This window comes from Eurypyga helias, unplaced genomic scaffold (assembly GCF_000690775.1).
Source record: "Eurypyga helias isolate BGI_N326 unplaced genomic scaffold, ASM69077v1 scaffold9564, whole genome shotgun sequence".
Lineage (NCBI taxonomy): Eukaryota > Metazoa > Chordata > Aves > Eurypygiformes > Eurypygidae > Eurypyga > Eurypyga helias.
The window spans coordinates 633-14,553 of record NW_010246821.1 but is presented as its reverse complement, the minus strand read 5'-3'; the positions used below and the strand labels follow the sequence as shown (position 1 = coordinate 14,553).

The 13,921-nt window shown below is 39.1% G+C and overlaps 1 protein-coding gene across 1 annotated transcript in view; it reads right to left on the bottom strand.

Annotated features, from left to right (window-relative positions):
- SUPV3L1 (suppressor of var1, 3-like 1 (S. cerevisiae)) overlaps positions 1 to 9,305 on the bottom strand; it is a 12,267-nt gene extending 2,962 nt beyond the window's left edge. Inside the window, exons 1-11 of the mRNA XM_010150543.1 lie at positions 9,155 to 9,305; positions 8,774 to 8,881; positions 7,141 to 7,255; positions 6,404 to 6,572; positions 4,826 to 4,937; positions 4,462 to 4,539; positions 3,681 to 3,772; positions 2,682 to 2,862; positions 2,207 to 2,300; positions 1,349 to 1,568; positions 906 to 986 (exon numbers count right to left, since the gene is read on the bottom strand). Of these exons, the coding sequence (XP_010148845.1) occupies positions 906 to 986; positions 1,349 to 1,568; positions 2,207 to 2,300; positions 2,682 to 2,862; positions 3,681 to 3,772; positions 4,462 to 4,539; positions 4,826 to 4,937; positions 6,404 to 6,572; positions 7,141 to 7,255; positions 8,774 to 8,881; positions 9,155 to 9,305 (1,401 nt within the window). The remainder of the gene's footprint in view (positions 1 to 905; positions 987 to 1,348; positions 1,569 to 2,206; positions 2,301 to 2,681; positions 2,863 to 3,680; positions 3,773 to 4,461; positions 4,540 to 4,825; positions 4,938 to 6,403; positions 6,573 to 7,140; positions 7,256 to 8,773; positions 8,882 to 9,154) is intronic.
- Positions 9,306 to 13,921: the final 4,616 nt, after the last annotated feature.

Genomic DNA, 13,921 nt, shown 5'->3' with positions numbered 1-13,921 from the left:
ATGGGCCCCCAACATTATTTCTCTAGTGTAAATCATCGACAGATTTTTTTAATAGCTCTTTTACGAAACGCTGAGCTTAATTAAATATGTGACTGAATGCTTAAGAGATCAACATTAACATGGGTTTTTTCATCTTAACACTTCTATGCTAGCCCAGAAATTCTCAACAGCAACATTTTAAAGACATGCTGTTAGCCTACCAGCCTACGTCTTCCAGGAGGTCTCCAAGTATAATCTTTTACCTCAAGGTTAGAAATCATACACTTCGCTACATAACAGCCCATCAGCAGAGAACAGTAACACGCATTTAAATCCATGAAAGCTGCTAAGAATTTCTCAGTGTACTAAAAACCTTTAAAGACAGCATTGGAAGCTTAATTTCTACTTTAAAAGGTTTAAGCACTTCCAAAAATTCTACTGTCCAGCTAATGATGAGATCAAGTAGATCCCACAAAATGTGTTTTCTCAAAAGTTAAGCAGACTCTGTTTTACCATAAAGTTCACAGAACCAGGCTCCTATGTACAGAAATCTGACATGACCAGCCCAGTTACCCTGGAATTTTCCCCAAAATTTATCAAAATTTCAATATCTAACATTTTCCACCTCAGAACAAAACATCCACATTTAAAATACAGGAAAGGTGAAATGAAAAGGTTATTGCACACTTCAACACGTGTAAAATATTTACACACTTCAGCAGCTTTCAAGCTTATTATAGCACAGAAAAGTTAAGCATCCTAAATGCATTTGCAGTCCCTTCTGTGGTAGAGAGAAGAATCCAACTGGTAAGAGATGACACACAAGGCTGCCTGTTATGTTCCCAAAGTGCAGGTTCGTACAAAAGCAGTGACGCTAAGCAATGCTTAATTTTTAAAGCAGAAGGTAATATTTTTATCAGCCTTACAATTAGATTGGACAAAGTGGCATCAGGGAGATGGTAAGCAAACATTTCTATCTGCTCAGGAGTAGGGTGTAGGCCGGCTGCCTAAAGGGAAAATGAAGACAAAACATTTCCATTAATTCTCAGTATTGTTCTTAAGTTAGTGCATCAGAAACAAGATCTAGAAAAACAAAATGCAAGAAACCAAAGCACCCTACAGAGTCCAGTTTCTTTAGCACACATATCTGGAATTCAAGAACTTTTGTGTTTGAGCTTTTAATTCTTAAGAGCGCAGCTTCCATACAAATAAAACATTGCAAGCCTCCAAATGAGACATATATTCAGCATGACACAATCCATGTTTATTACTGACTTGTGAAGAGATGCAAGGAAAAATAATTTGCCATCAGAACACAGTAGAACAGCTCCGGAGCATGTCTGCACGAACTGTGTACCGAGCCTCTCACCTTCACAGGGCGCACAGGCTCATTCAAAATTTCCTTCAGCTGCACGAGGTCATCGTGATGCATTGTAGTGACTTCTCCTTGTTGGAAGGATGAGCCATAACGGCCAGCTCTGCCTGCGATTTGCAGAGCCTGAGAGGTTGTAATGGAGTCTATTTCCTTTTCTCCCTTCTCATTGACAGTTGGTTTTACTATAGAGTTAAAAATTACTCTTTTTATACACCTGAAATATTTGAACAAACACAAAGAGGAATCTTTTTGCAGATTATTTCCAACATACAACCAACAGCAGAAGAATGAAAGCCTTTTTTTTTTTCTTAAGCTTTTTCCCACTCCTCTATAAATGAAAGGACCACAGATACTACTTATGGACACAGCATAAGACTACCGGTCAGTCGCAGGAGAATCATCACCCCTACCCACATCGATCGTGTTCTAACAGAATCCCAATCCATTCACCATTACCTGCCTCAGTAGCTCATAGCAACATGACTGCATCGCCTTCAGCAACAAAACACATCTCAACTGGACTGAACTTGCTCTACATTTCAGAAATGAAAGAAACTGACACTCTGGCAACCTCGCATATCTGACTCCAGTGAATCAAAAGGATCTGAACAGTGCCTACTATCACAGAGAATTAGGTCAAGTGAGCCATTTAATTCTTAGAATCAGTCTTAAAATTAAAGCTTAGTTCCACCCAATCAAATTGATCACTACTTTACAATTAAAACGCATGTACCGTGTTATCTAGACATAGCAGATATCTAGCCAAATTAGTCACACTGGGAAGAAACACGAGAATGACGGTTATCGCATCTACAAAAAACAAACATACCATAACTTGTTCCAAGTACTTACAAATTGAGTCCCATTCCAATTGCATCTGTAGCAACTAAAATTTTGCATGGATCAGCAGGATCGTTGAATTTCTTTGCCTGTTCAAGCTTCGTTCCTAAAACAGAATGCCAAAACACTTCGCATAGCCAACTCTTCTGACAAAACAAAGACAATGTATCACTAACCTCGATGCCTTTATAATAGGCTGAGAAAAACCAGAGTGATATTTGGCAGGTTTTGGGGGAAGGGGACAGGAGGGATTTAAATCGTTCCCTGAGCTGTGGATAGACCTCATTTAATGACGTCTATCTAAAGATCAATATTAAGTACATAATAAAGGTCTAATCCCAAGATTAAGACACCAGTCAACAGAAGTTGATTACTTTCTCTAATTACACGAGATGCAAAACTAGGAAAACTTGTACTGCTTCATTTTTTCTAAGAAAGCAGCAAGAAGCAGAACATTCCCTCCAAAATAAAAGGCGGAGTGCTTTACCTGGTGGCAGACTGCCATATATGACAGCACATTCTAATCCTCTGGCTTCAATCTGTCGACTGACAGAGTAAATGTCATTCTTACTGAAACAGACAATGCAGTCCCCAGGACGGAGGTTGTCTAAAGATTCCAAGGCATAATCCAGCACAATCAGTGGAGTGAGTCTCTTGTAATTTCGGACCTACAAACAAAGGAGTTGTCAAAGATAGTAAGCTTTTACATGAAAAAATCCTGTGGAATATCAGCCAGCATGGTTACTATCACAATTGATGCTAACACCGAGGGACCTCTCTTAGTCCTGAAGGGATAACTACCGGGAAGGCAACATACACCTTACGCATTTGCATACTTGCGGCTCTTCCCAGGCTGAGAACTATATGGCCTTTCCAAGAAACAGAACAACTATGTATTTTTACATGTAAACTAGATTGAAGAAAAGAACTACACAGACTATGTAGCAGTTCTGTCAAGAAATTAGTCTGTTTTCACTCAGTCATCTGAATGCTGTAACTCCTCCTCGTTCAGAATTACATGCCTCATGACGCAAGCTGCAGCCAATTCACCAGGAAATCATGCAGGCTGGACTTTCTTAGGACCAAATTTTATATTTTGAAACACTCTTCACAAAGGAATCTTCCCAAGGAAAAAAATTCAATTTATCACAGTTTTAGACATCTTTCAATCACTTTCTTCTGGAGGTGTTAGCTCTTTTAACTCCTTTCCTCATCATATAGAGAATAGCTTTCAACAGATCCAGTAACCTCAGCAAAACTTGGGGAGAAAAAAACCCAAACAAAACACCAAAAAACCACACACCCACATCAAAACAACTTTGCAACATTTCCTTTGGTTTACAGGAATTGAGAAACATTTTAATGAGAACACCTACAAGAACAATTTTGACCAGCGATACCCCCAGAAGACCCTAAATTTTTGCCTTTTTTCCAGCAAGGAGAACCTGATGTTCTGTCCATAACTTTACAACATTAGAAAACTTACTTCAACTTCCTCCCCTGTAGTGTACATGAGCTCTGTCACCAAATCAATAGCAGCAGCTTCTCCACAAACGTGGATTTCTTCCGCGCAGAGTCCTGAACAAGATCCAGTGAAACAGAACACAAAATGTTACATATTTATAGACAACAGTAGTTTTAGCTGACCTAAGTTACCCAAAAATTACATTTTGCTTCCTAAACACATCAATGAGGACTGTCTTTCACCTCCTTCAGCATCCCAAATTAATACCTAAAGCCTCTCCCACAATACGCTACCTCCCTAGAGCTGCTCTTGATCTCCTATCCGCAAATCATGCTTGAAAATCCATTAGTATGATAATCAGAACAGCTAATACCTTGTTTCACCTTCTCAGACAAAACAAGAGGTACCCTCAATCACTGAACAAATGGAGCAAAGCTTTGAGTATGTTTTATTTACTACTGTTTTACTAACTCCCAAACCACAGCAGAACCGAAGAGCTTTGTTTTCTGCATGACCCGTTAAAATTACGAACAGGTCTCTAATGCAGTCAGAATAGAAAGAGGGGAAAAAAAAACGTTCATTAAGTAAAACATGTCAGGTAACTTGCTGCCGTACAGACAAATCCTTTGAGGCAGAGTACCTCTCTAACTTGCTGTGAGAAGACATAAGACAAAACAATACTTGCTTTTATTCTACATCACATATTGTAACCACTTATGAATATACTGACTGCTAAGCTTTAATCTGACTATAAATGGCACATAAAATTCAACTAGTTCATTGTCAACACGAACAAGCTTACCTAGAAGGGCTCTTGTCCAAGCCCACCCTCTGGCAGGATCTCTGATCATCTGAATTTCATCAATGACAGCAACTTCATCTTAAAACAAAAAAGAAAAATATGATGCACCAAGGAAAAGCATCTAGAACAGTAGTATAACACAGGAAGGAACTCGAAGGCTTTCTAAAAAAGGTTGCTCAAATCAAGTTAATCCTCTACCACCAAAAAGCTATTCTGAGGTGATCCATGTTTTATTAACAGCTCTAACATAGTTCAGAAATTGTACAAATAAGAGTGAAAAGGAATAGCTCAGCTACTTCAGAGTACAAGCAATAATACACATAAAGACACCACAGATATGACAGAAACAATTATGTATACATACAAGGCGTATTAGTGCTGCACATTTCAATGGTACAAGCAATATGAGGAGCTGGTCTGGCATCTTCATTGGCATACACACGTTCTTCTCCTGTCACCAAGTCACATGGCACATTCTGAAGGAATTCATAAAACGCATGTTAAGTTTCTTTAATATTACAGAATTCCATTTCCAAAGGGGTAAAAAAATGAGTTTCTTAAAGTAGCTTCTAAGACAGTAACGGAAGCTATCCAGAAAATAACTTCTCAGCGTTCAGAGGCTTGTGCCCTGTATTTAAGTCCTAGCAAGCTGGAGGGTATAATGAAGAAAGAGGCAGTATGTGTAACTAGATGCCCTCCCCTGCTCCTGCAGGAGATTACATCTTCTTCTGAGCATTTCGGAGCTGTCACATCCACAACAAAAGAACCGTCAGAAGAGCTGTCATACCAAGGGCTCATATGGCACGGCCCAGCAGTGAAGGAGCCTTGCAAGCTCCAGCCTCCTCCACTGCATTTGGTGATTGCCCTGTTGGGTGTCTCACCTGCTGCCTTACACTCACACAGCAAGAGCTCTTGAGGATGAGGTGTGAGATACAGCAAGGGCCACCACCCCCTGCCAGCTCTACACTCGCTGAATCTCAGAGAGATGGCTGCTCCTTCCGTGTCTACAGCCACCTGTACAGCCACGCAGGAAGCCCTGTTTAAGCCTCAAGGGCCACCTACCATCTATGAGCTGCCAAGTGAAAAGTCATCACTCACACTAAACAGGTGCGAAAAACGAGCAGTAACTTTACTACATGTGCAGTAACTACTACAAGAAACATCATTACATGGTATCCACATTCACTACTTGGTAGCATGTTACAGATCTCTCATAGGACAAGCCAATCTTTCTTATGTTTTGCTTTGATAAACCAGTAATAGGAATTAGATTCTAAATCACAGACCTATGAAAAAAGGGCAACCACAAGATCATTTGGTAAACACTACTGTAGACACTATGCTGCATTAACATCTGATGTGTTACTTTAACGCTTCAGAACTGGTATGGTTCCGTGCAGCAGCAAAGACACGGGTAAGGAGCCTTCCAAAAGATGCTGGAAACAGTTAAAAAAATGTGCTAACGAAAGCTTCCTCTAGGGACCTGATATAGGGCACTGCTCTCCAACTCAACACATCTGAAGCTGCAGAACTCTTTATTAGATGGTTGAGTTAAATATATTTAAACACTGAAGCAGAAGGCAATTTCTCATGTACATGCTAAAATAAAGGTCATAGGCGAAAGAAGCCACGGTTTCCGCACTGAAAAAGCTAATAGAATCTGGCTAAACCCAGGGAGGGAAGAATTACAGGAAAATGGAGAGAGGTTATAGAGAATCTTGCATACAGGCATGCACTTTGTGGAAAGTGATGCTCCATTTGGGGAAATGGTGTTCCACTCTGCAGGCAGAATGCACAGCTGGTATTCACATGAGCTGACGCTACGGCAGAGCAAAGGCACCCGTTCACGCACACTGCTTCATGGACTACCCCAAGCAACTTTACAAACACGCATTCACAAGATGCTTACTAAGGGTGTGGGTAAGTAATTTAACATACTGACAGCATCATTACTCTTTTGGAAGATCTCATGAGCCAGAAGTTTGAGCGGACCGCAGTATATTCCAGATTTTGCTGACAAAAATCTCTGGATAGCATGGTAAGTTTTTCCACTGTTTGTAGGACCGGCGTGGAATATTATCTTTCTCTGAATAGCCCTGGCGTCTGGATACCTAAAACATATACAAAAAAGCAGATCTGTTGAACATTTATCTGGTATTCTGGATACTGACTGAGGGGAAATTGCAAATTAGCTTAAACATTTACATTAACAGACTTTTTAATGTGTGTTGAAAGCAAAGATCAAGTTCTTAAATAGGCAGTATAAGAAAGTTACTATGTCTTATACATTCATCTTCTAAATCAGGCAATGCTTTCAAAGATTTAGAGTGGAATTCACACATTGTGTGAATTCTCATTCCTGTGGTCTCTCTCTTTGGGTATATTAACATTTTAATGTTCTGGTGTGCTACCTCCCACACAGATACAGCCAGAAGACAGCTTTCTGGAAAGGCAGTACCAACTCAGCAACATTCATAGCTGATATAATCTTTTTTTTCCTTTTAATTGATTGCAATATATCTTGTAAAAAAAAAAGATAAGAGTTTCTGACACAAATTTGCCTAAAAACAGAGAAATTGAATGGAAAATACAGTACAATTACACATCATAAAGTCCACAGGCTATGAAATTCCATGACACTAAGAAAAGAAAACACTGCAACCACTTGAACACACTGACCAGTTGGGCGGCAATCTTAAATCACTGATCTTGCGCAGATCATCCATACAGTCCAGCATCGGAAAGATCTGCTTTGCGTGCCTCAGGAAAAATGGAAAGAGGTCATCCACGTGACCTAGAAGACAAACTCGTTTAAGAACATTTTCATGCTTGTCTGAAGGTATCGTCATAATAAACTTTTTAAAAAAAAATTACTACTTCCACCACACACATAATTCTTTCAAATTCTGGCTCTCTACAAGGTTCAGCAATTATCTCAATGGCAGAGAAGTAAACTGACATGAGTACACAGACTCATTAAGCACCGTAATACAAATATAACTGGGGGGGTGTGGAAAAATCTCATTTCAGTATATTCACTCTGGTTAGCCTACATATCCAGAGAACTTCTAAATAAAATGAGAAGCTATGGAAAAGCTGGATGAGAACCAACTTTTCTGTCCTAAGAAGATCTTAGCCTTTTCTTCCTAAATTCATGTGCTGCTTAGAATTAAACAAAAGCTTCTCAAATGCTTTTCTGAATAAACAGAGAAAAATATAATAGTTTGCAGCTTCCCTAAGCTACTAAGACTTGGGATTCTGGTTCAAAATTGTAAGTCTCCAACCCTTAGGTGACAACACAAAGATAGAAAAATCAACTCAGAGATCATCCAGGTTCACTCTTCCAAATGTCTGCAGAATAGACACATGGCCTCAAAGGTCTCATTTCAGGTCACACTCCAGCTCTCATAGAATTTCAAAGAACTATCTGGATCTAAAAAATTGTTATCAAACACACACAAAAAAGCAGTGGTTTGTTTGGTTGGAAACTGTGGATTAGTATTCAATGAATCAAAACTACCGTGAAAAATTTAAATAACTTAAGAACGGTGGTATTTTCCAATTATCATATTTGCACAAGCAAAACTCAACTAAACGACTTCAAAACTGCCACAATAAAGAATCCTTTACACTCCTATATAGGAGAGTTTTAAGGCATATGTAAACGATGCTCACATGTAAATAAATAATGAGTGGGAATGAGGAAATCACGTGAAACACTGTATGCATAACTAATATCAAACAGATACTTTAAATTTCCTAAGACAATAAACTTTTAAAATCTACAGGTTTACATTTTAAGACCAAACTAATGGCTACTGTAACCTTCAAATTACCACACATACACATACTATGCCGCAGCTCAAACTGTGGAGGAAGCGGTTTCTGCTGTTACCAGCTAGCACCACCTCTTAGTTAAGTGCTGTTGATTATAACACACGATGCAGTCACCAAGCAAACAACACTCACTTCTCTCCCTGCCACACAGAAACAGCACAGTCACGGAGCTGTGTTCCCAGATACTTAAAGCCACCCAGCCAGGAGAAAGCTCTCGAAGTGCCCCCTAGTGACCACCGAATTTTTAAGAGGAATAAATGGAACGGTAGTGTTTTCATTCCAGCAAGAAACCGATGCTATAAAGCATCAGGCTGCTTCTTGCTAAGACTTCCACCTCTTTTATTTCCCCTTCAGAAGAAGCAGGGATTTTTAACCCATTTTACAGCACAGTAGGGGTTCCACAGGTACACAGGTAAGCATAAAGGTTATGAAAAAAATGCATATTTTTTATTTTACGAGCACTCCAGATACTTGCCTGCATCACAGCATATATCATTGAGAATAATATGCAAATCAGCACTCACAGAACTGGATTCCATGATATACTTCCTAAAGCTTATAAAGGCTTGGTGAAACAGGCGAGCTGCAAAGAACAAACACAAAAAAAGGAACAAAGTGAATGTGACTAGGGCCACAAAATCGAATAAGCACCCAACAAAACACAGAAGTAGTCCATTAAATACCTAAATATGAGATATTACAAGTAAACACAAAGGTTATTTGAACTGAGTGACAAAGACAACCTAAACAAGCAGTGTTGTGAGACCCATAAAGAACAGATCTAACTAATATCATACCTGAATGAAAACAGATTTCAGATATGAAAAATTAAATAAATCTTAGGACATTTTCTTACCATCTAATCCATTTTCTGCTCCTAGTCTTTGGATTTCTTTTCTTTTGTAGAACTTATTTAAGTTTTTTAGAACTTCACCTGTAGAAAAAGAGTAACATTTTTTTTTTAGTTTGCTCAAAGTTAAATCACATTCTCCTGGCCCAAAGATCATGGCTTATAGTCTCCTTACTCTGCAGAGCCATCTTTGCCATGCTGAGCAGACTTGAATGATTTTTCCCCTAAATTAAACACAATCAATGACTGAACCTAGAGTGGAAAAGGACAAACTGCAGCAGAGTAAGAATTGTCATGAAGATGAGGTCAGTATTTGTGACACTCTCCCTAGTACTTGATAGGAAAGCATAAAGGTGGGAACCTGCAGCCAGCATATTATGGAACAAACTAATTAAGGTTTTGGAGTGGATTTTGTTTACTTATTATCAGCACCTATCAGGAAATGGCAGGTTTTAATGTGAAAAGTAAATTGGCTTAAACTACTCAGAGAGTTTTTACTGAAGATCCTGAGAGACCTTCTTCCCTCCACACGGCTTCCAAGACACACTCTCTAGAAAGATCAGGCCAACCAGATGCAGTATTCTTGCTATTTCTCGGGTTAAATAAAGGAGGGGAGAAAACTAACAGAGTTTCTTCGTATGTATCACAAATCACTCAGATCTACTTGTATAAAATCTCTCATTATAAAGTTAATAAACCCTTACTAAAAGGCAAATTCAGAGTTGCAACAAAATTGTATTTACTAATGTACACAGCCTTTAGTTCATTAAATATTAGTTAAATCACAATGGCAAAAATGTGTCTCTTCTCCATCTACAGCAGATCAGAACTTCACAAAAATCTAGCAAGTATCATGAGCACCTATTCATAAATTTATGTTATTCTTAAAATTCAAGTCTACAAAACCTACACCATAAAATGCTAGGACTGATACATGATGCAGCACATCCCTGGTTTGCCAGCACAAGTCACTGAACACAACACCGTCAAGCTCAAGGAAAGCTTCCCGTGAGATCAACATTAAACCATTGAAAGACTGCCTCTTTTCCTAAAAAAAACTATACTCTAGAACACAGCCAGCCCACTTTGCATAATTAAAATCATCAGGTGACAAGAATGTGGCAAAGTTCAACTGCAGGCAAAGACAGAAGAGCACAAGCTACATCCCATACCCTGTGGATGGTTACAGTAGTCTATTAACGGATTAAATTACAGTCTGAAAAGAAGCAAGACTGTCAGCAGGTTTACATTTACTACACAGGCATCCATACTTTAATCAGAAAACATTTAAGGGCCTAGAACTGAAAGACAGACTGGAAAACACTGCACTAAAAGAAAGCACAGGGCTAAGTTCTCTTCAGAGCTTCCATAAGCAGTTGTAACAGTTAACACATCATCAGCCATGTAGCTAAATTCATAACCTACTGGCCTTCCTACAAGAGGAAAAGGTCAATGCCACAACATTCGCTACTATCCAAGGCAACATGACCTTGGTACCATCCCAGCCCTCCACGTCCAAGGTCACGATCCTTCCTAAGTGCCAATACTTGTCTTAACAATAACATATATCAAAAGAAAACAAAGCTGGCATTGCAGTACAACTAGACATGTCCACATTAGCTTACCCTAACCGCACATAGTACTATTTCTACAGCAACAGCTAGCAACCAGATCTGTGTCCTGCCTCTACCACACCCTGTTTACCATTCACCCCTGGTTTAAAATTTCCCTTTCTTTACCATTTCCTCATTGTAAAACAGTATTTCAGCTCTTACTCCTCAATCACTTGGACTTCTCAGCAGCATTTTTTAAGATTCTGTGTAAAAAGATGGTCTGATTCTGTGGTTAAATCCAGAAATTATGCAGTTAGCCTCCAATGTAACAGGTTCATTTAGTTGCTTCAGTCTTATTTCCAGGGAGACTTTCCAGTTATTTTCCTGCACCTGAGATGACAGCAGCCCATTTCATAAGCTTGCATGCTACCGCTGGGGCAGCTGTACTGCTTTATTTTAAAATTCCTCCACAACTATTAGACTTCCACTGACCAGTCCAAGTGACTCCATGCCGATCCACTTGTTCAGGCACCTCCTGTTTCTGACGTACAAATCGCTGACAATACCTCATCTTTCCCAGCTCACATTTCTCACCAGCAAGCACAGCCCCATGATCTGACAACTGAAGCCACAGAACTGACATTCAATATGACAACTGAGCATCAGGACTCCAAATCAACAACCTTTACGAACAAGGATTCTGTGAAGCCACAGGGCACAAAGTGCCAGTCTTTCATACAGTAGATTTTTGTTTACATTTATTTAAAAATGGATAATGGATGACTGCCATACCAGAAGGCCCACAGTCACACCAAAACTTGATTTGGGCTGCCCACTGACTTGGCAACATTCGGGCCCAGTACTGAAGATCACGAAGCCAGGTACCAATCTTTCTCTCCCTGTACTGATAGCATATCACCTACGTTTATAACATCTCTATCCTCTCTCACTGCTCTTTACGCTCCTTTCTTTTGATATTACGTGCATGAGCAGACCTGTTGTTTCACCCTCTTAACAACAGTTTCTTTTTTCTTTTCTTTCTTTTTAATATACCTGCTTCTTAGATATTTCACTATAATACGCTCACGTGTTACCTAGTCACTCAACAATTAGCGTGCTCAGTCACACAATCATACAAGGGGTATAGCAAACACCTACTTAGAAATTAAATCATTCCATCATACAGCAATATCGTATCGTTCTATTGCATCCCATAACACTGTGCAGCTGGGCCTTTCACACCATCAGCAGCATCATCACACAAATAGATCAGACACATTACTAAGCAGCGAAAGGCTACAGAAAGCAACATTCTGCCATGAAGTCTGTAAGAAAAGCTCTAAAGCAAAGCTCCTTCTGACTGTAACCTACTTGATACACCAAAATCAAAAGCATACATCACCACTTATAAGGATCCACTTCCTAGGAAGTCTTAGTTCACAATTGCATGTGTTTTCAAATTCCACTACAGGCAGCAGGCTTGTTAAATAAAGGTTTTGCAAAACCGGCTTTGCAAAAGGAAGCTTTGATGGTTTCTGTTATACTGACAGTGTTTGACTAGCATGAAAAGTATGATCACTGTCTCACTTCAGCAAGTAATAAGCTAACAAGATGATTCACACTGGAATTATGCGCACTGTAAGTAAAAGCTTCTTCACTAGCTGGAATCAGAAAGCCTGTAAATATAAATTTTTCTTTATTGCATCTACTTCAGTATTTGACAGCAGAATCTGACAGAGCACCTTCGTTCAAAATATTGAAAAAACAGGTGCATAACACTGTGTGTGGTCAGAATCTGAGGGGAAGAAGCAGAGGAAGACTATTTATTTCATAAAAAAGAATAGATGATATTTGCAAAGGAAGGTCTCATTCAGTTTCCTCTTTAACAATACTGACAGGTTGCAAAATACGAAATTACTGACAGCAACAGAGAGCGCACTACGGGCCAGATAGCCAGACAGGTACCGTACTGGTCACCTGGCTGGTGTTCCTTGCAAGTCTCACATAAAAAAGCTTCAGGCTGTTTGAAGTAGTTAAATTTTCACCTGTGGGAACACAAATCATTTTAGCCAATCTGTTCTCTCTCAATGAGCTAGCAGAGACCAAACGGAATCTAAACTTATTTTCCCAGAGTATTTTAATTGTGCCTTTGAAGAAATCTGACATAACCGCTTTTCTAATAAATGAGACAGTGGGTAATGTCCAAGTAAGAAGCCACCATTCGTATTTACTGGCACCTGAGGAAGGCACCACTAAAGCCAACACTCAAAGACAAGTCTGAAAACAGCAGATTTTTTTGCATTACAACTGTTCTTTTAGCGGTCAGGGACAGGTATTATTTTCTTGAGGGCTCTGAACAAATTAAGATCATTTTGCTATGCTTCCTATACCTGGAGTTAATATGAATAATATGCCATAAGAGCACTTAATTAAGCGAACATATGAAGAAAAAAAGGTTACATTTACACCCTAATTCTTTGGGATCAAACAACATTAAAAGAATCAAGCACTTGTTTCTTATTTATCAAGCCTTTAAAGCTAGTACGCTGACAAAGCTAGATAAAATAAACCGTTTCCCAAGCAGAATACTGAACATGGATGAAGAACGAACAGGAGGTATGGTTTACAAATAAAGAAAAGGAAACACTGAAAAAGCAGTTACGACTCACTCAATGATCCTTGAGATATAATTATGTGTAAAGACATCAAGGAACAGAGGTGTAAAGCATCTAAAGGCACACAATAGAATTTCTACTCTATTTCCACTTAAATGTCAAAAAATTAATGCATTAAGTGACTATACATATCTAGCTAACAGCTAAAACCTGACTTATGGGAATGTGTCCCTGCCCATGGCAGGGGGGTTGGAACCCGATAATCTTTAAGGTCCCTTCCAACCCAAACCATTCTATGAAGAGAAGAACATAAAACATTGAGAAAGATGTTACTTTACTTGAAAACTGAAGGTCAAGCTCCTATTCTGCTCCTGACAAACTCAGCAGATCTCGTAACACAGAGAACACTGAAGCACAGTTCTTGACACAGCTTTCCCAGCTTTCTCTCACACTTAACTTTTACTTGCGCATACTTTAAGATGTGCAAACCCAAGAATACACACACAGACCTGCATTGTTCTAACTCAAAAGTTAAACTTCAGTTTTAAGTTAAGCTGATGGCCAATGACTAGAAATACTGAATGTTTTGCCAGATTTTGATTGAG